The 17,229-nt window shown below is 39.7% G+C and overlaps 4 protein-coding genes across 8 annotated transcripts in view; 3 read left to right on the top strand and 1 right to left on the bottom strand.

The window, feature by feature from the left end:
* Positions 1-974, bottom strand: part of LOC104808113 (photosystem I chlorophyll a/b-binding protein 6, chloroplastic) — a 2,126-nt gene extending 1,152 nt beyond the window's left edge. Inside the window, exons 1-4 of the mRNA XM_019201933.1 lie at positions 884-974; positions 627-797; positions 254-291; positions 8-174 (exon numbers count right to left, since the gene is read on the bottom strand). Of these exons, the coding sequence (XP_019057478.1) occupies positions 8-174; positions 254-291; positions 627-797; positions 884-945 (438 nt within the window). The 5' untranslated portion in view covers positions 946-974. The remainder of the gene's footprint in view (positions 1-7; positions 175-253; positions 292-626; positions 798-883) is intronic.
* A 1,333-nt stretch (positions 975-2,307) lies between these two features.
* Positions 2,308-6,788, top strand: LOC104808112. 3 transcript variants are annotated; one of them, XM_010533662.2, is made up of 13 exons: positions 2,308-2,569; positions 2,801-3,071; positions 3,298-3,427; positions 3,516-3,618; positions 4,055-4,178; positions 4,577-4,642; positions 4,771-4,809; positions 4,929-5,009; positions 5,158-5,205; positions 5,504-5,554; positions 5,661-5,729; positions 6,005-6,250; positions 6,345-6,788. In XM_010533662.2, the coding sequence occupies exons 2-13, from the start codon at positions 2,916-2,918 to the stop codon at positions 6,594-6,596; spliced, it is 1,365 nt and encodes a 454-aa protein (XP_010531964.1). In that variant the 5' UTR covers positions 2,308-2,569; positions 2,801-2,915; the 3' UTR covers positions 6,597-6,788. The 3 variants fall into 3 exon arrangements, with proteins under 3 accessions (XP_010531964.1, XP_010531965.1, XP_010531963.1); XM_010533663.1 differs by having other exon boundaries at positions 2,308-2,627; positions 5,164-5,205; XM_010533661.2 differs by having other exon boundaries at positions 2,308-2,627.
* A 502-nt stretch (positions 6,789-7,290) lies between these two features.
* LOC104808111 (histone acetyltransferase HAC1-like) lies at positions 7,291-16,676 on the top strand. 3 transcript variants are annotated; one of them, XM_010533660.1, is made up of 18 exons: positions 7,291-7,615; positions 7,949-8,344; positions 8,767-8,881; positions 9,079-9,334; positions 9,416-9,895; positions 10,028-10,170; positions 10,291-11,895; positions 12,132-12,428; positions 12,526-12,804; positions 12,964-13,092; positions 13,214-13,414; positions 13,494-13,636; positions 13,726-14,038; positions 14,176-14,315; positions 14,677-14,755; positions 14,901-15,293; positions 15,442-15,659; positions 15,902-16,676. In XM_010533660.1, exons 2-18 carry the CDS (start codon positions 8,139-8,141, stop codon positions 16,014-16,016), a joined length of 5,112 nt encoding a protein of 1,703 aa, XP_010531962.1. In that variant the 5' UTR covers positions 7,291-7,615; positions 7,949-8,138; the 3' UTR covers positions 16,017-16,676. The 3 variants fall into 3 exon arrangements, with proteins under 3 accessions (XP_010531962.1, XP_010531959.1, XP_010531961.1); XM_010533657.1 differs by having other exon boundaries at positions 7,291-7,657; XM_010533659.1 differs by having other exon boundaries at positions 7,291-7,657; positions 7,945-8,344.
* A 333-nt stretch (positions 16,677-17,009) lies between these two features.
* Positions 17,010-17,229, top strand: part of LOC104808109 — a 1,081-nt gene continuing 861 nt past the window's right edge. The window contains exon 1 of the mRNA XM_010533647.1: positions 17,010-17,229. This exon is cut by the window's right edge and continues 246 nt beyond it. Within this exon, the coding sequence (XP_010531949.1) occupies positions 17,099-17,229 (131 nt within the window). The 5' untranslated portion in view covers positions 17,010-17,098.

Genomic DNA, 17,229 nt, shown 5'->3' with positions numbered 1-17,229 from the left:
TCGTGGGGTCTGCAAAATATTCGCGTGACCCCGCATCGTACCATGAGAAATCCTCGATGAATCCTAAACGTTCGAGGCATTCGGGGATAAGGATCCCTGCCACCGCGAGCATCGCCCACCGGCTGTGCATTAGCTCAGCCTGAGCGAACCATTTGAGGAGTTCCGGGTCGGAGCCTGTTGAAAACCGAGTTAATTCGGTTTGGCTATTAGATCAGGTTAAACCGATGTAAACCGGGAAATGTTGCGATCGTACCGAGTCCGAGAGGATCAAAGCCGAAATCTCCCGGTAGACTGTAAATTATTGGGATGAAACAAGTGTCAAGAGAAGCGTAAGTGTAATTATATTATAACCTTTTTCTTACACTATTGAAACGTAAATGCATCTTGTCGGAATATATTTATAATTATTGGATTATGTATTTTATAGTTATTGAATTAGCTTTTGCTTTTAACGGGGAAAACTGGAAACAAATACAAATTGTTTTTATATTTATACATTTTCCTATCGATTTTGTGGGTATTATTTAGTTTTCAAGTTAATTCTGTGTGTTTAAATTCGTATACGATTAAAGTATTAAGAGATTTATTCAGAAAATTAAGAATAAAAATAGAAAATATGAAGGTACCTGCCGTCGAGCCATTGAGGAGGAGTGCTTCCGGGGAACCACAAGGGCCGGTCCGGAGGAAGTGGCTCGCAGACGCTCGACACTCCTTTGCCTGCCCGAACCACCGCTCGTCCACCATCCCTTCTTCCGGTCCTCCACGCACTCCGGTCGCCTCTTGGGCTCGCATTTTCACTATATATTGACAATACAGTATAATACCATAAATATATGTATATATCCAATAAAAAGAAGTATATGATGAGAGAGAGGAAATTGACCTGAGGAGCTGAAGAGTGTTTGGAGAGAAAGATAATGGAGATGAGGCAGTGGCCATAGCCATTTTGTTGGCTCTTTGGGTTTATGATTGCGTTTGTGTGTTTCGTGTACATATATATAATCCTTATCCTCATATCTTAAAATCAATATCCCAAAAAAAAAAAAAAGAATTGCACGAAATTAATGTATAGCCAATGATCGCTCGACACATGCACTCCACTCAATGTACTGGCTTATTTTTTTTTTATATTTTGGATGCATTTTATTATCCGTCGCTTGATGATTTTTTTTAAGTGTGAAAATAACGATATCATATATTGTATTTTAAAAAATAATTAACCTAATGACATTTGATTCTAGTACAGATCCGTTACCGTTTCCAGTTATGTATTTATGGATATACGTAGAATATATATATATATATATATAACATCGTGTTGTAATGATTTTTTTTAAAGAAATTTAGTACCGAACAACAATGAAGATTATAGACAACTTGATGTTTCACTATATTCTTGGATTCTCTTTGGCTAATGGAATGGGATGTTCAATTTCACATGTAACGGCCGGGGAGATACAATATTAATACGATACAATTTTCGAAGATATTAATTTGGTTTCGTTTTACAAAAATACATGAACCTAGTACTAATTAATTTGTATGAATTAATCAAATAATTAAAACTAAACTATACAAATACATTAAATGTCTTCGTCAACATTACTATCTTGATACTCATCTTCATCATTGCAAATGCGTCTACATTGTATATCTACGCTATATCAACCATTATAAATTCAAATTCGAGTCTCCATTTGAAAAAAGAATATTAATATAAACTTTTCTAATTCTGTGAAAAATTTAGTTGGATCAAAGTTGTAATGAAAAAAAATTTATAACTAACAAATTTATCCAAAAAAATTATAAAAATTGGCAAGTACTTCAACATCTATAAATCTATAAGTGTTATTTTCATTTTTTTCATGAATAATAAAAGGGAAAATATATAAAAGTATGGATTTAACCATTTTCTTCCATATATCATATAACTAACAAAAATACCAATTTCTATTCGGATTTTAGTATAATATTCTTTCAATCAATTTCTCATTACCTTTTTTTTTAAATCACACGAACATATGAAAAAAAGAAGATAAAACTAATAACTTTTTATGAATTTGATTCCAAATAATTCGGAAAAAATTTTCCCACACTAAATAAAAAGTAGTATCCATATATAAAAAAAATAGAAAAAACTCATAATAAAGAATTTTTTTCTACCAATAACGAAAATGGGGCCCAACAACTCTAAACTGGGCTTTTGCGTTATTTGGGCTAGAAGTTAAAAGCCCAATACATTCAGGGAATTGAAACCCGAACCCGAAATAACCGAATTTCCCTCCTCGGTTCAATTGAAGCTGTCTCCAAAATCACGAACGTCGACCTCCATTACACTAATATTTTTCTTCTCCTCTGCAGATTTGCTCCGCGACATTTATGTAGCTGCTCTCTTCTTCGATTTTGCCCCCTTCTTGTCCTTTTGGTCAAGCACTGAAGACGGAGAAATCCCGCCTGAAGAGGATTTGTAGCTGTCGGAATTTGTCCGGGAGGAAAAACCCTAGAAACTCAGATTGTACCCAGGAAGGGAATTTAACCTAACCCTGGCCCTAGAATTTGTATTTCTCGGGTAATCTCGACTGCTTCGTGTTTGTCGCCACGTTTTGTTCGACCATTTATCACGTTCTGTAAGTGTAAAGTCTGTTTTGGTTTTTCTTATCGTTACCATTTTTTTTTTTGGTAATTTTGTTTGCATTTTCGGATTTAGGGTCGCGGACTTTTGAATTGGAATGAATTACAGTGGAAATATGCGCGCTTTCTGTTGCAGCTTTTGCGTAACGGCACTTGCTATCATTTGCAGATTGTACTTTTTCCAGTCTTTTGGGAACAACCGACCAAGCAAAGATGGAATGAGAGTGTTCGTGTTCGTGTTCATTTAATTATATAGATATAAGAACAGTAGGGAGGAGGGTAAAATGAGTAGGTTATCTTTTCGACCTCGTCCCTTGGATATACACAAGAAGCTTCCTATTTTAAAATCGGTCAGAGACTTCGAAGATGATGATACGCCTACTTCTACCACTAGGAATTCTCAGTTGCTACGAATAGCTTCCGTGGAGACTGACCATGAGGTGAACCCGTTTTCTTGAATTTCAAGTTTGTTTGTGTATATATGTATCTCTGGCTTGTCGTTGTACGCATAAACCATATCCTTTGGAGCTCATTGCATATCAGGGAATCATCCATTCGGGTTCGGGTTAAGGGATTTTCTTTCAAGCTAACGAGTATGATGCTTTGGCCTCGGTTTAGATGTAAATCTCCCTGAGAGGTTAAGGTTTAACTCTTCTGGATTCTTAGGTGCCTCAAGTGCCCAGCAAGAAATTGGCTGCGGAAATACCTACACCTCAGTTTGTCGTTGTGGATACATATGAAAGGGACTATTCACGGACTTTCAGTCAGCCTACTTCTTACTCACGTGCACGAGGAGGTAGGTGCTCGTACTTGATATGTTTATCTGTTGCTTTTCTTTTAAGATGATTTATCTGTTATATGGAGCTCGAAAATTCCTTTTACAGCCCGAGCTGAGCTTGGAGAATTTGTGGAGTATGACCTAGACAACGAGGATGATGACTGGCTTGATCATTTTAACAAGGATAAGAAGATTCTGTCACCTGAAAAGTAAAGTATCTAATCGCATCATTTTCTCTATCTTTTACCTGTTTTTTTTCTAACTACAATTCTTATAATTTTATATCTTCGTTGACATGTTTACCATACTTACATGTGTAGACAGAGTGGGTTATTTCAATCTCCCTCAAGCTTACAATATTTGATGTTTTTAGGTATTTTAGATGGGTTAGGTGGATATTATACAATTCTATACTCTTCCATCTCATTTTTGGTGCACAAATGTTTTGGATCTTAGAATTGGTTGGATTGGTTAGAAGTGCTGTAATGAAACTTTTGATCTAGCAGTAACCAAAAGCACTGACTCTTGTTTGATAAGCCTCACATATGGAGGCTAACTAGTAAAATACTTAACTTTTCTCTTGTTTAAACTAACATCGATCTTCCCACAATGTTTTCTGTAATTGTGCTAAATTGCTTGGTACAGGTTCGAGAGCATTCTTTTTAAACTAGAGGTGTTGGATCACAAAGCACGGGAAAGAGCTGGAGTTATCACACCTACTCTTGGTTCACCAGTTCCAGTGCTTCTGCAGTTTGATGCTGCTATTGAGGTTTACTTATATTTTTGTTATGCTTTCTTGTTTTGGTATCCAGAACCGAGTTTGATTTGCAAAAGTCAAAAGAAAAGATTTAGGATTAGGCTTGTTCTCATTACAGTGAATAAGCGCTCCTCGGCTACTGTTTGCTGACAGATGTTGTAATTTCTCTCTCTTCTTGCAAGTACAGATGATGAATATAAATATTGGCTTCACTTTTGTGCTGATGATGGCTATGTTTGCATCGATTGTTTGTAATACCTCCTGTAGAGGAGTCCGTCCTTAGAAATATTTAATTATTTTGGAACAATGGTGGCTCTTGTCGCTTATGCTTCTCATTCATATTATGCTATTCATTTTCTTGAACCATTTAAAAAAGGTATTCTTAATGTGTTGTTTCCTTGTGATTTCAGGCATTGCAATCCTTGTCCATTAAATATGGGGTTTTCCAGGCTATTTTCAACTATTGGAAAGATAAGGTTAGACGTTAGAGATAGATGTGGCACGGTTTGGTAATGCTTGATTATGTTCGTGCACACCATACCTTTTTTAGTAGTATTATGACAGTAACACATGTTTTTTTTTCTACTCTCTGCCGTTTTCTTAGCGTGAAAGATGGCAGAAGCCTATTTTACGGCGTTTACAGGTTTGTACTGTCATTTAGTCTTTGTATCATTTGTATTTGTTCTTGGTTATGTGCAAAGATGAATTCATCAAGGAGCTGCCCACACATTTAGTTAATGCTTCTCCCTTTGGTTGAAACAGCCTCCTCCACCTGTTAATGACACCAATCCATACAACGTGTTTAGGCCCAGGGAAAAAGCCCACAGACTCCACACGAGAAGGGTATGGTGTCTTGTTTTTGCAATCTATATTTCTCTTTTTTAATACATATTTGTCACTTTCTTGATTTCATATATGAGAAATGCCTTCGCACTATGGCATTTCTATCCCTGCTGGATGAAAAATACTGACGAAACTGACTTCTCTGTAGATGCAGAGGAGAGAAAACAATGTGCAGTCATTTGAAAAGCTTCGCCAGGTGAGATCCCGAAACTATTTATGTTGTTTGATCTGATCAGTCTTTCTAATTTGTTTGTTTCTCTAATCTGTTGTACTACAACATCTTGACAATGCAACTTTGAACATCTTTCCGCATTGATTCAATTTTCGGTGGTTAATTATATGTTAGTGATCCGAGCTCTGAAATGGTTAATGAATTCTCCTAGAGTTGATAATGTTAGACTTCACCTGATAATCCTGTGTGCGGAACTTTTTTTTAATTGTTTCTTATATTTGGAATTCTTAACGTGTTTCCTCTGGGGTTTCATTATTATCAGGTCAGACGCAATCTTGACCAAGCAAAGACCATTCTCGAGGCCCTCATTAAGGTGTTCTTATGTTCTTTATAAATAAACTTGTATGTTACTTCATTTATTTTTTTAACAGAGGTTTGCATTCTCCTAAAATGCTCGATGAAAATTCTATATTTGGTAGAGAGAAGAAAAGAAGAGGGATGTCATGGAGAGTGAGGTTAGCCTTCAAAGGATCCAACTCAAATACAAGGTATTCCTCTAATATCTCGATTGGTTCCTTTTTGTTTCCATGGCACCTTTTCACGCCAATGTTACGTTTAGAATATATTAAATTTCAACTTAGCATTTGTAATATCTGGTTTTCCTGTATGTCAAATATATATGATAGAGTCTAACAATCAGAGACATAGTTCTCCTTTGTCAATTTTTTTGCTCGGCAAAAACTATACCGTGCTTTGGTCTACCTTTCCAACTCATAGAGACTTATTCAAGTGATTCTCAACCTTTATCTGTTGCTCCTTACAGCACGAAACCGAGCTCCTAGAAGACAGCTTGGCACTTCCTGGTTTTACTCCTACATCTTACAGATTTGGTTCGAGCGAGGATGAATTTATGGATTCAGATGATCACGCGAGCATTCGGGCACGCTCAAGACCTTCCACTGTCCCTCATCAACGTTTTGCCGAACCAAATCTGGCTATATCTCAAGCTGGTGGCCCAAGGCAAGAGTTCAGGAGACGGGACTCGCTCCGTGGATGGCATAACAGACTGGTACCCTTTATCTCTTCTCCATCCACTCTCAAAAACTGGTCACCAGCATTGATTTATTTGAACAATCTGGAATGACATGCCTTTATCATGATAGGATCCTAATGAGCCTGTATTGCTGTTCACGAAACCACTTATCCCCGAAAAACTGGCTGCTGCGGGTATTGTCCCTCCATCGTCATCGAGAAACGGAGCTCCACCCGGGCAACCTCCGTATAGGTTTCAGGGTAGAATCGGCCGTGGTGGAAGGATGATATTTGATAGATGGAATCCTCTCATGCAAGCTCCCATCAATTGCGGTAACTCTTTCCACATTGCACCAAAACACCGGTCTTCCACCTTCAATTAAACGCTCTTGTAAAACAATTCTACCATTGTCTTTGGTGAAGAGCGTGTACTCGGATCAGAACTATCTATTATGCCTGTGTGGAAGAATCAGCAGGTTGTATTAGCTCTTGTATCTGTAGATTCTTGTGTATGTCTCCGGTTTTTCTCGGTTAATGGAACAAATTGGTTAACCAGAATCCCGGTTATCGTCTCATTAGATCTCTGGTCCAACCATAATGAATATCCGTATTATGTTGGTTTGGGATTGTAATCATACTGATTTCTCCGTGTGGAAATTGACCGGTTGGCGGTTGTTTGTACCAAAACAAGGGTGTTTACCAAAAAAAAAGGTTCGGTTATTGCCTTTGTTATGTGCTGAATTTGGTACGGAGAATTAAATCGGTTTAGATTCGGTTTACCAGAATTAGTTCGGCTATTGCCTGTTATGTGCTGTTTTGGTTTCGGTTTGGGATTCAAACAGGATAACCATGAGGGTAAATTCGTAAATTAAGGGACTTTTGATCGGACGGACAAGATCATGTACATCTCCGACAGCTTGCTTGCTGCTGTTCTTCTCGCACTTCGGTTGTCCTAATTAACTTAGACAAATATAATATTAAAATATAAATTACAAAAGTTAAATTTTTTATTTATGTTTATTTCTTTCCTTTTTTAAAAATGAATAAATCCCTAAAAAGGAAAAAAAAATCAAAATCCCCAAATCGAACGAGCCTTCGAAACGCCCAAATCGAAAACTCCAAGCCCAGGACAGGAATCCTTCCGAATTGAATTCCGTCGACATTTTTTTTCTTCTTCCGTTGTCGGTTTTGGAATCTCTTCCCAGAATTGTTAACGTGCTCGATCCCAATTTTTCTTCTGTTCCCCACTCGGCTCGTGTGAGTTCACACGTGCGATATCGGCTGTTCACCGACTTTGTTTGCCCTTTCTTCGCCATCTTGCTCATTCGATCATCGTAATCACCATCATCAATTCCTGTCTGCGACTCAGTGAGGGCGAAATTTCTCTGGGTTCTGCTCTTTGGTGCGAAGATTGCTCATTTCTGTACCTTGAACCTTCTTCTAGGTTGGAGATAAATCCTAGGGTTGCTTTGGGGCTTTTTGTTTGTTCGATTCTGATGTAGTTTGATTAACCTGGGGTTGCTTGTTTATTGTCCTTATTGTTTCGTGCTCTATTGTTTCTTTTGATCTTCGTGATTTTGCTTCGAGCTTTAGTAGCTTTGATCATAGTCTGACGTGATTGAGGTCAAATTCTGATAAACTGGAAGTGATTTTGCTTCCAGCTTTAGTAGCTTTGATCATAGTCCAACTTGATTGATATCAAATTCTGATGAACTGAAATTTTCTTGCTAGACAGTTCGCGGAGTGCTTAATTGTGTGTGCTATGTTGGTGCTGCTATACTGAGATCATCATCTGAAGAATAGTTGAGAGCAGTGAGATGAGCGTTGGGTGTTGTGACTGTTCGAGGACAGTACAGTTATGCGGTGTTTGTTAGTGTTAGTTACAAGAAGAACTAGGAGAAGGCGACGGAGATTGAAGAGGTAACATGAATGTTCAGGCTCATATGTCAGGACAGATATCTGGGCAGGTTCCCAATCAGGGGACAATGGCCCAGCAGAATGGGAACTCCCAAATGCAGAATTCAGTTGGTGGTTCTGCTCTTTCAGCTGCTGGTGTCGGGCCTTCGCCTGGCTCTGTTGTTCCCATGGACCATGAGATTTTGAAACTTCGACAGTACATGCGAAGCAAGATGTAAGTTTCCAACTCTCTGTCTATGTACCTATGCCTTATTAATAGTCCGGACCATGCTCTGTTGGTTTATGGCAATGACATTGGCTTTCATGGTGTATGGCCTGATTGTTGCGAGCAGCTATATGATGGATCAAATTGTTTAAATGTGGGTTGGGGAAGCAAGTTTATGTTTTTTTTGGCAGCATTCCCACTATGGTTTTGAACATATGAGTGATCCAAATATTATCTGAAATTTCTACTTCTAAAATATATTTGTTTGTATTCCAGTGTTATCAATGTCATACTGGTTTTTCGTTTGTAGACTTTCTGCTTAAATTGATCTGACTCTCTCAGGGAGTGCAGTCTGGAGTCAGAGTTTCTCAATGGATTGCCGCACATGAGATTGTTGCTAATTGAACTCCTCCTTCTTTTGTTCTTCGCAGCTTCAACATTTTACAGCAACGACAACCATCTCCAGCTGATGATGCATCGAAGGCGAAGTATATGGATGTCGCTAGACGGCTAGAGGAGGGGCTGTTTAAAATGGCTGTGACAAAGGTATCTCAAAATACTCATGTGTTCTAGGAAAAGTTATCCGGGTAGGTTTCAGCTATAGGAATCGAGATCTGCTCTAGAAATCCGATAAGGCTGGTTGATACTTTTTGATATATTTCCGATTTAATTAACCTTTTTTTGTTTCTGTATCTTGATATGTTTTTATTTTAATTTGTGAAACTTTATGATTTTTGCTGCAGGAGGATTACATGAACCCACAAACCCTAGAATCTCGTCTTACAAGCCTAATCAAAGGCAGACAGTTCTACAATCAGCGACATGCTAATTCTTCTTCTGTTGGAACAATGATACCTACTCCTGGATTACCACACAGTAGGGGGAATTCGAATATGATGGTTACTTCATCTATAGATACTGCCATGGTTGGAAATAATAACATTGCAACATCTGCTATGAACACTGGAAGTCTACTAGCTGCTAGCAGCATGCATGGAGGTTGTTTCTTTTCTTAGATGCCAGTTCTAAAAGTTCTTCCTGCTCATATTTTCTCATAACACCTTAACTTCTCCATTGCAGGTAATCTGTCTAATGGATACCAGCAGTCATCAGGAAACTTTGGCCTTGGTGCTGGTGGGACCATGGCATCCATGAGTATGCAACGAATGCCTAGCCAGATGATTCCTACTCCAGGATTTGTCAACAATGGTAATAACAATGGCAACAGTAGTGGGCAGTCTTACATGAGTGTTGAAACTTCCAACAATGGTGGCTTTTCTGCTGCTGAGCCTGCAATGGTACCTCAACTGCAGCAGCAACAACAAAGACAGCATTTTGGTGGCCAAAATAGTCGTATATTGCACAACCTTGGTAGTCAAAATCAAATGGGTGCTGGATTTAGGCCTGGCATGCAACAAAAGTCGCCTGGTGTGGCAAATAATTCCTTGAGTAGTGGTATGGGGATGAATTCAAAAAGTGTAGATTCAAGTCTGTCTTACACCAACTCTCCCAGAAATTTACATCAGACTTTTGATAACCTCCAACGCCCGGGAATGCATGGTAATTTCTTTCTCTTAGTTCTGTCTGCTTCTGTCTGTCCAGTTTTCATATGCTCAGTAATTCTTGCACCGGTGCAATAGTCAGTGAGTGTGATAAAAATCAATCAGCTTGAGAGCATTTATTTATTTTCAGGTGAAGGATATGGCGCAACCAATCCCGACCCTTTTGGATCTGGAAATTTGTATGGAGCTGTAACATCTGCCGGGACAATGACAAATGCTCAGAACATTATTACACCAAATTTGCACCCCGTATCTAGAGCCAACTCTTCTCTGGTAAGTAATCAGTCAAATTCTTTAGGCATTCAACAAGGTTCGCCACTGAAACATCAATCAATTGATCAGTTTGGATACAAAGATTTCCAGTCTTCTCTTCTAATAGATACATTTATGCAGTCACATAAACAGCAACAATTTCAGCACCAGCCCAATCAATTTCAGCAACAGTCTAATCAGTTTCAACAGCAGCAGCAGCAGCAATTTCTTCATCAACACCAACTAAAGCAGCAGAGCCAGCAGCAACAAAGATTTATTAGCAATGATGTTTCTGGGAAGCCTCAGGTGGCTTCTGACCTGGTTACTCATGTTAAACATGAATCGGGGATGGAGAACCCGAGTGAAGTTATGCACTCCCTAGCATCTGAGCAGTTCCAACTATCTCAGTTCCAGAACCAGTTTCAGAACTCTGTGGAAGACTGTCCTGCTGGTCCTCAGCTTCTATCTGTTCCAGCAACTCAGAATGATATTTGCACATCACTTCCTCAAAGTACTCAACAGATTCAGCAGATGCTGAATCCACAAAATTTGGGCTCAGGATCCATTCACAATTATAGCAACCTCTCGGTCCAACCAAAGTCAGAATCAGGTCCGCACGGTCAGTGGCAATCCCAGTCACAGGAAAATAGTCAGATGTCTTGTAGCATGCCAAATGAACAGAACATTCAGGAGGATTTCCGTCAAAGAATGTCTGGAATGGATGAAGCTCAACCCAATAATCTCTCATTGGAAGGATCTATTATTGGTCAAAGTCATGTTTCTCGTCCTACGTCTGAATCTCATAATCCACAAAATCCTACTGGATCCACAGGTAGATATGGAAATATAAACCAAGATCCCAGGTTCAAAAACCAACAGAGATGGCTCCTGTTTCTGCGTCATGCACGCTTCTGCAAAGCCCCCGAAGGGAAGTGCCATGACCCGAACTGCATTACTGTTCAGAAGTTATGGGAACACTTGTACAGTTGTACTGTACCTCAATGTCGGTATCCGCGTTGCCATCCCTCAAAGGTATTGATTAATCACCATAAGAATTGCAAGGATTCAGAATGCCCCGTCTGCGTTCCTGTGAAGAATTACTTGCAGCAACAGGCAAATGCACGTGCCCTTGCACGTTTAAGAAACGAGAACAGTGCAGCAATCAAAGTGAATGGAGCTGGAAAGTCAAATGATCCAGGTGGATCAATTTCTGGTCCTCCGCCTAGTGCTGATATCTCAGACAATTTGCAACCTTCATTAAAACGGTTGAAAGTGGAGCAGTCTTTTCAACCTGTTGTTTCAGCAGTGGAAAATTTCAAAAGCTCAGTTGATTCAGTAAGAGAAGTGCAATCACCACAGGATGTTGAAAGAAAGGATTACAGGCACAGCAATGTCTGTGCACCATCAAAGCTTGATACCTTGGAAGTGAAAGTTGAAGTTTCTGATGTTTCTGGTCAGGCAGGATCTGGTTTCAAGGAGACAAAAAATGATATCAGTGAGAATATTTCCAAGCAAAGGCCTGTCAGTGAATCTGTTAAACATGACAAGTGTGGTGGTTCTCCGAAGCAAGAAATTTGTAAAATTGAGAAGGAAACTGAAGCACCTAGGAAAGAAAATTTGGTGGAGTCTCCTGAACGTGCGTCCAAGTCTGGAAAACCAACGATAAAGGGTGTTTCGCTAACTGAATTGTTCACTCCAGAGCAAGTAAGAGAACATATTCGTGGTCTTCGGCAATGGGTTGGCCAGGTTTGTAACTTTCTTAACTCTATATATGTACTGAGGAACAATATTTATTAGTGTCCATCCTTCATATGTGCTGTTTGTAGGATTTTCTTTCCTTTATGATTTGGTCTGCTTTCATGTACCAGGAAAGTGTTTAACTATTGACAAAGGCCTCGTCTCTTTAAAATGTTTATTTATAATGTCTCCAAGTTGTTGATTGTTGTTGAATCTGTTGTCCTTTTACTTCTATATCCGTGCAGAGTAAAGCCAAAGCTGAAAAGCATCAGGCGATGGAGCATTCGATGAGTGAGAATTCCTGCCAATTATGTGCTGTGGAGAAGCTTACCTTTGAGCCACCGCCTATTTACTGTACCCCTTGTGGATGCCGCATCAAGAGAAATGCAAATTACTACACTGTCGGAGCTGGTGATACTCGTCATTACTTTTGTATTCCCTGTTATAATGATTCTCGTGGAGACACCATACTCGCGGAAGGGACTGCTATTCCTAAGGCCAGGCTTGAGAAAAAGAAAAATGATGAAGAGACTGAAGAATGGGTAAAGCCTGTCCACTCAGTTGTGGTATTTGACTTCCGTTGTTGTATGGTGTTTCTGAATATTTCCTTACTTTTTTTCTCTTTATGATTATGTGCAGTGGGTCCAATGTGATAAATGTGAAGCCTGGCAGCATCAAATCTGTGCTTTGTTTAATGGGCGACGGAATGATGGGGGACAAGCTGAGTATACCTGCCCTTATTGCTATATAGCAGAGGTGGAGCGTGTTGAGAGAGAGCCTTTACCTCAGAGCGCTGTTCTTGGAGCGAAAGACCTGCCAAGAACAATACTCAGCGACCATATAGAGCAGCGGTTATTTAGGAGGTTAAAGCACGAAAGAATGGAGAGAGCCAGGATTCAAGGAAAAAGCTATGATGAGGTAATCTATTGATGGGATTTTGAAGGTTTTATGGCGTTCATGTGATATGTAATCTTTCATTCTATATTTTATTGCTGATGGAAAGCTTTGACTAGAGAGAGCTGTTTGGCTGAAACAGACATGCTAATTCTCATTGTCTTGTTGGACTGACTTTGACAGATTCCTAGTGCTGAAGCCCTTGTGATTAGAGTTGTTTCCTCTGTTGACAAGAAGCTGGAAGTCAAACCCCGTTTCCTTGAAATTTTTAAGGAGGATAATTACCCAACAGAATTTCCTTATAAGTCCAAGGTAATAATGATCAATGTGCACTTACATCAAATGTGCTGTATTTTTGCAATCTTTTTTCTCCTTGGATTTCCCTCTCCTACAATGTGCTACACAATTATCCACCTGTCTTTTATTTTACCAGGTAGTTCTGTTGTTCCAGAAGATTGAAGGTGTAGAAGTATGCTTATTTGGAATGTATGTCCAAGAGTTTGGATCTGAATGTTCTTTCCCAAATCAGCGGCGTGTTTATCTCTCCTATTTGGATTCTGTAAAGTACTTCAGACCTGACGTTAAAGCTTTCAGTGGAGAGGCTCTACGTACTTTTGTTTACCATGAAATTCTGGTAAGTCCTGTTCTATGATCCAATGTGGTTTTCTATGTTATTTGGTGGCTTCAACAGGGTGGCACGATCCTGTTTTCAGATTGGATACCTTGAATACTGCAAGTTGCGTGGTTTCACCAGCTGCTACATATGGGCTTGTCCACCGTTGAAAGGCGAGGATTATATCTTATATTGTCATCCTGAAATTCAGAAGACACCAAAGTCTGACAAACTACGAGAGTGGTCAGTCCAGTAGTCTTTTATTGATCTTCTTTGTTACTTGTTTAGCATGTAAAACTATTACAACCTCTAGTTGCTTTTGTTCTTATCAGGTACTTAGCAATGTTGAGGAAAGCTTCAAAGGAGGGCATTGTAGTGGAAACTACAAATCTATACGATCATTTTTTCATTCAAACCGGTGAATGTAGAGCTAAAGTGACAGCGGCTAGGCTTCCATATTTTGACGGTGACTACTGGCCAGGTGCCGCAGAAGATCTTATATACCAAATGAGCCAAGAAGAAGATGGCAGAAAGGGCAATAAAAAAGGAATACTTAAGAAAACCATCACAAAAAGGGCTCTGAAAGCATCTGGGCAGTCCGATCTTTCTGGAAATGCGTCCAAGGATCTGCTGCTAATGCATAAAGTAATTGATTCATTCTGTTGGTTATTCTTTCATTGTATATTGCAAAGTTATTCGGTCCTTTTATGTACAAGTTTTGCTGCTACTTTCTCTTCATTTATCGATTTTCTTTTTAATTCTACTCTCTTGTTTTGTTACAGCTTGGTGAGACCATTCACCCGATGAAGGAAGATTTTATCATGGTTCACTTGCAGCACTGCTGCACTCATTGTTGTATATTGATGGTATCTGGAATTCGTTGGGTCTGCAGCCAGTGCAAAAATTTCCAGATATGCGAGAAGTAAGAATTATTCCATTATGATTTGCTTATTTATGTATGTCTAGCCTCCTTTTTCTGACACCTTTGAACTTCGCTTGATTGTTATGATGTGGAAACTGAGGTTGTATCTTCTTGAAAGGAACCCAATCACTGTCAAAATTGAATCAAATTCGTAGAATGATGTCAAACCGGTTTCAATTGGGTTCTATCGACGGACAAAAAAAAAGGAAGGAAAAGGAAGAATCGAACATGACAGTACAGACAAGGACTGAACTGTGATTTTTCTTTGGCAGTGAATGAAAAATTGCAAGTGAAAATTATGTAGAAATCCAGAGCAGCATAGTTACATCTCCAATAGCTAAATTTTCTATCTACCTTTCAGGTGCTATGAGGTGGAACAGAAACGCGAGGACAGAGAACGACATCCTGTTAATCAGAAGGATAAACACACACTGTATCCTGTGAGTTTCTTGTGCTTGTTTTGGTTAAAGGATCTGAGAAAACGACACTGACTTTTAGTTTTTTTCTTCTGTCACTAATCAGCATGTCTGCATGTCAATTATTTCATTGTTTCTGACAATGTGGCTTGTATTATTTGTTTTGCAGGTTGAGATTACCGATGTTAATGGAGATACCAAGGACAAAGATGAGATACTTGAAAGTGAATTTTTTGACACAAGGCAAGCATTCCTGAGTCTTTGTCAAGGGAACCATTATCAGTACGACACACTAAGGCGGGCAAAACATTCTTCGATGATGGTGCTTTATCATCTACATAACCCAACTGCTCCTGCCTTTGTCACAACATGCAATGCATGTCACCTCGACATTGAAACTGGTCAAGGCTGGCGCTGTGAAGTTTGCCCTGACTATGATGTGTGTAACGCTTGTTACAACAAAGATGGTGGAACTAATCATCCTCATAAACTGACAAACCATCCATCTCTGGCTGATCAAAACGCTCAGAACAAAGAAGCAAGACAATTGCGGGTCTTGCAGGTATGTTTATGCTCTTATCTTTGCTTATTTATTCCTTGCATGCTCAAGGTGTTTTCTGATCTCTGGGAAAATTGAAGATGGGCAAAGTATTAGGAGATTTTACGATGTCTTTGCGTATGGGTAACATCGGTTTGTAATTAAATTGCAGCTAAGAAAAATGCTCGACCTTCTGGTACATGCGTCACAATGCCGTTCCCCGCATTGCCAATACCCGAATTGCCGCAAAGTGAAGGGGCTATTCCGCCATGGCATACAATGCAAAGTACGTGCTTCGGGAGGTTGTGTTCTTTGCAAGAAAATGTGGTATCTCCTGCAACTCCATGCCCGGGCCTGCAAAGAATCCAAGTGTCATGTGCCTCGTTGCAGGTAAAACCTCAGCTGTCCATTTCTTTAAACTCTTTGTTGTCATCTTGTTTCTTGACATGTCAATACTAACTTATCGCGTGTCAATGGAGAAATTGCTATAACAATTGAGAGATACAGAGCCTGAGGCATTATCAGATCTTTACTGGATGAGCTGGCATTGAATATGTCAACCTCTGATATAGACAGCAGCACTTTGTGCATACGACTTTGTATCTGATCATGATGAACTATTTTTTCTTCAGAGATCTGAAAGAGCATCTGAGAAGGTTGCAGCAGCAATCAGATTCACGGCGCAGAGCTGCCGTGATGGAGATGATGAGACAACGAGCCGCCGAAGTTGCTGGAAACTCCAGCTGATCACTTTATACATTTAACATTCCATTTGGGATCATCAAAGCAAAAGCGCATCTCTATTGTTCTTGCAAGGGTAGAGGACAATTACAGGCTGTGTCGCCGAGCTCCACTGAGATCTTACTCTCTGGAAAAAAGAACAAATGCTTGGCCATGTTACACGGGAGGAAGAAGAAAGAGCATGGAGAAGGAGGAAAGTAGGCCACGATAACTTAGGTTCAAAGTTAACAGTGATGGGTTAGGGAGTGATGATGATTTGTCCTTAAACTTGTGAAACAGAACCCAGAGTGGGAGTGGCTTGTCGGATGATTTTCTCGATCAGGCTATCAAAGAAGCACAGTAGAGAGATCATCATCTTCTCTGGGATCCGTCCATGACAACGAACAGCGTACTGATTCCAGTCTCAGTTCAGTAGCTTCATCTGGTTGGGTGATTATTCTTTGATTCTATACTCCCTCTCTTGTGGTCTGTTGTGTTTTGTGAAAGGTCAGAGTGTAACATAAGTCGGGGTCTTCAGAAATTACCTTTCTTGCAATGATGGGAAAAGAGGGAGGAGGGCCTTTAGATACTCATTTCCTTTTTTTGTCTGATACATTGTATTACGCATGAAACGTATATGTATAATTATATATATGATTTAGCAATTCAGGTGGATTTCGCTTCTTCTGAGCACTATGCACTCTGATTCATCATATATATATATATATGTGTGTGTGTGTGTATACCTTTCCCTGCATTGTATGTATGTATACTGTCAATCTTGCCCAGAAAGTTGAAATTTTGCATCTGCCCTGACAACCCCATCTGAGAATTGACATGAACTTGATCGAGTTCATTCATCAGAGTGATCTTCTTCCGTTAATTCCTGAATCATGCCTCGGATTTTGCCACGTGGCCTAACTGTGTTCAAGCTTTAGATTCTAGATCCGAACCACTCATATCTTGACACGTGGTGCAACAGGATAGGGTCTTCAGCGGGAATCACCAGGTTCAATCCCAAAACAGAACACTTTTTTGTGAAGAAATTAAAAAAAAAAAACTTTTTGGGGTGAAAAGGATGAGAATCTAAAAAGTCTGCGGATTCCGGTATGATGATTCATTCTCCGGCTCCATCTCTCCACCGTTCGAATCTCATCACCGTTGCGAACACGAGAAGTTCCCGGAGAAGCTTCGTCGTCATCAGAGCCGCCGCCATCGTCCGCCTCTCCACGGCAGCCGC

This window comes from Tarenaya hassleriana, unplaced genomic scaffold (genome assembly GCF_000463585.1).
Source record: "Tarenaya hassleriana unplaced genomic scaffold, ASM46358v1 Cleome14, whole genome shotgun sequence".
Lineage (NCBI taxonomy): Eukaryota > Viridiplantae > Streptophyta > Magnoliopsida > Brassicales > Cleomaceae > Tarenaya > Tarenaya hassleriana.
The sequence above is the reverse complement of the archived record's forward strand: the minus strand, read 5'-3'. Positions and strand labels throughout refer to the sequence as shown.

Excerpts from the sequence above, each read along its gene's own strand:
- LOC104808112 (XM_010533662.2), top strand. The coding sequence starts at position 2,916 with ATGAGTAGGTTATCTTTTCGACCTCGTCCCTTGGATATACACAAGAAG. Across the intron at positions 3,428-3,515 it reads TTACTCACGTGCACGAGGAG|CCCGAGCTGAGCTTGGAGAA; the intron begins GTAGGTGCTCGT and ends TTCCTTTTACAG. Across the intron at positions 4,179-4,576 it reads AGTTTGATGCTGCTATTGAG|GCATTGCAATCCTTGTCCAT; the intron begins GTTTACTTATAT and ends TTGTGATTTCAG.
- LOC104808111 (XM_010533660.1), top strand. The coding sequence starts at position 8,139 with ATGAATGTTCAGGCTCATATGTCAGGACAGATATCTGGGCAGGTTCCC. Across the intron at positions 9,896-10,027 it reads CCAACGCCCGGGAATGCATG|GTGAAGGATATGGCGCAACC; the intron begins GTAATTTCTTTC and ends ATTTATTTTCAG. Across the intron at positions 13,415-13,493 it reads TTGTTTACCATGAAATTCTG|ATTGGATACCTTGAATACTG; the intron begins GTAAGTCCTGTT and ends TCCTGTTTTCAG.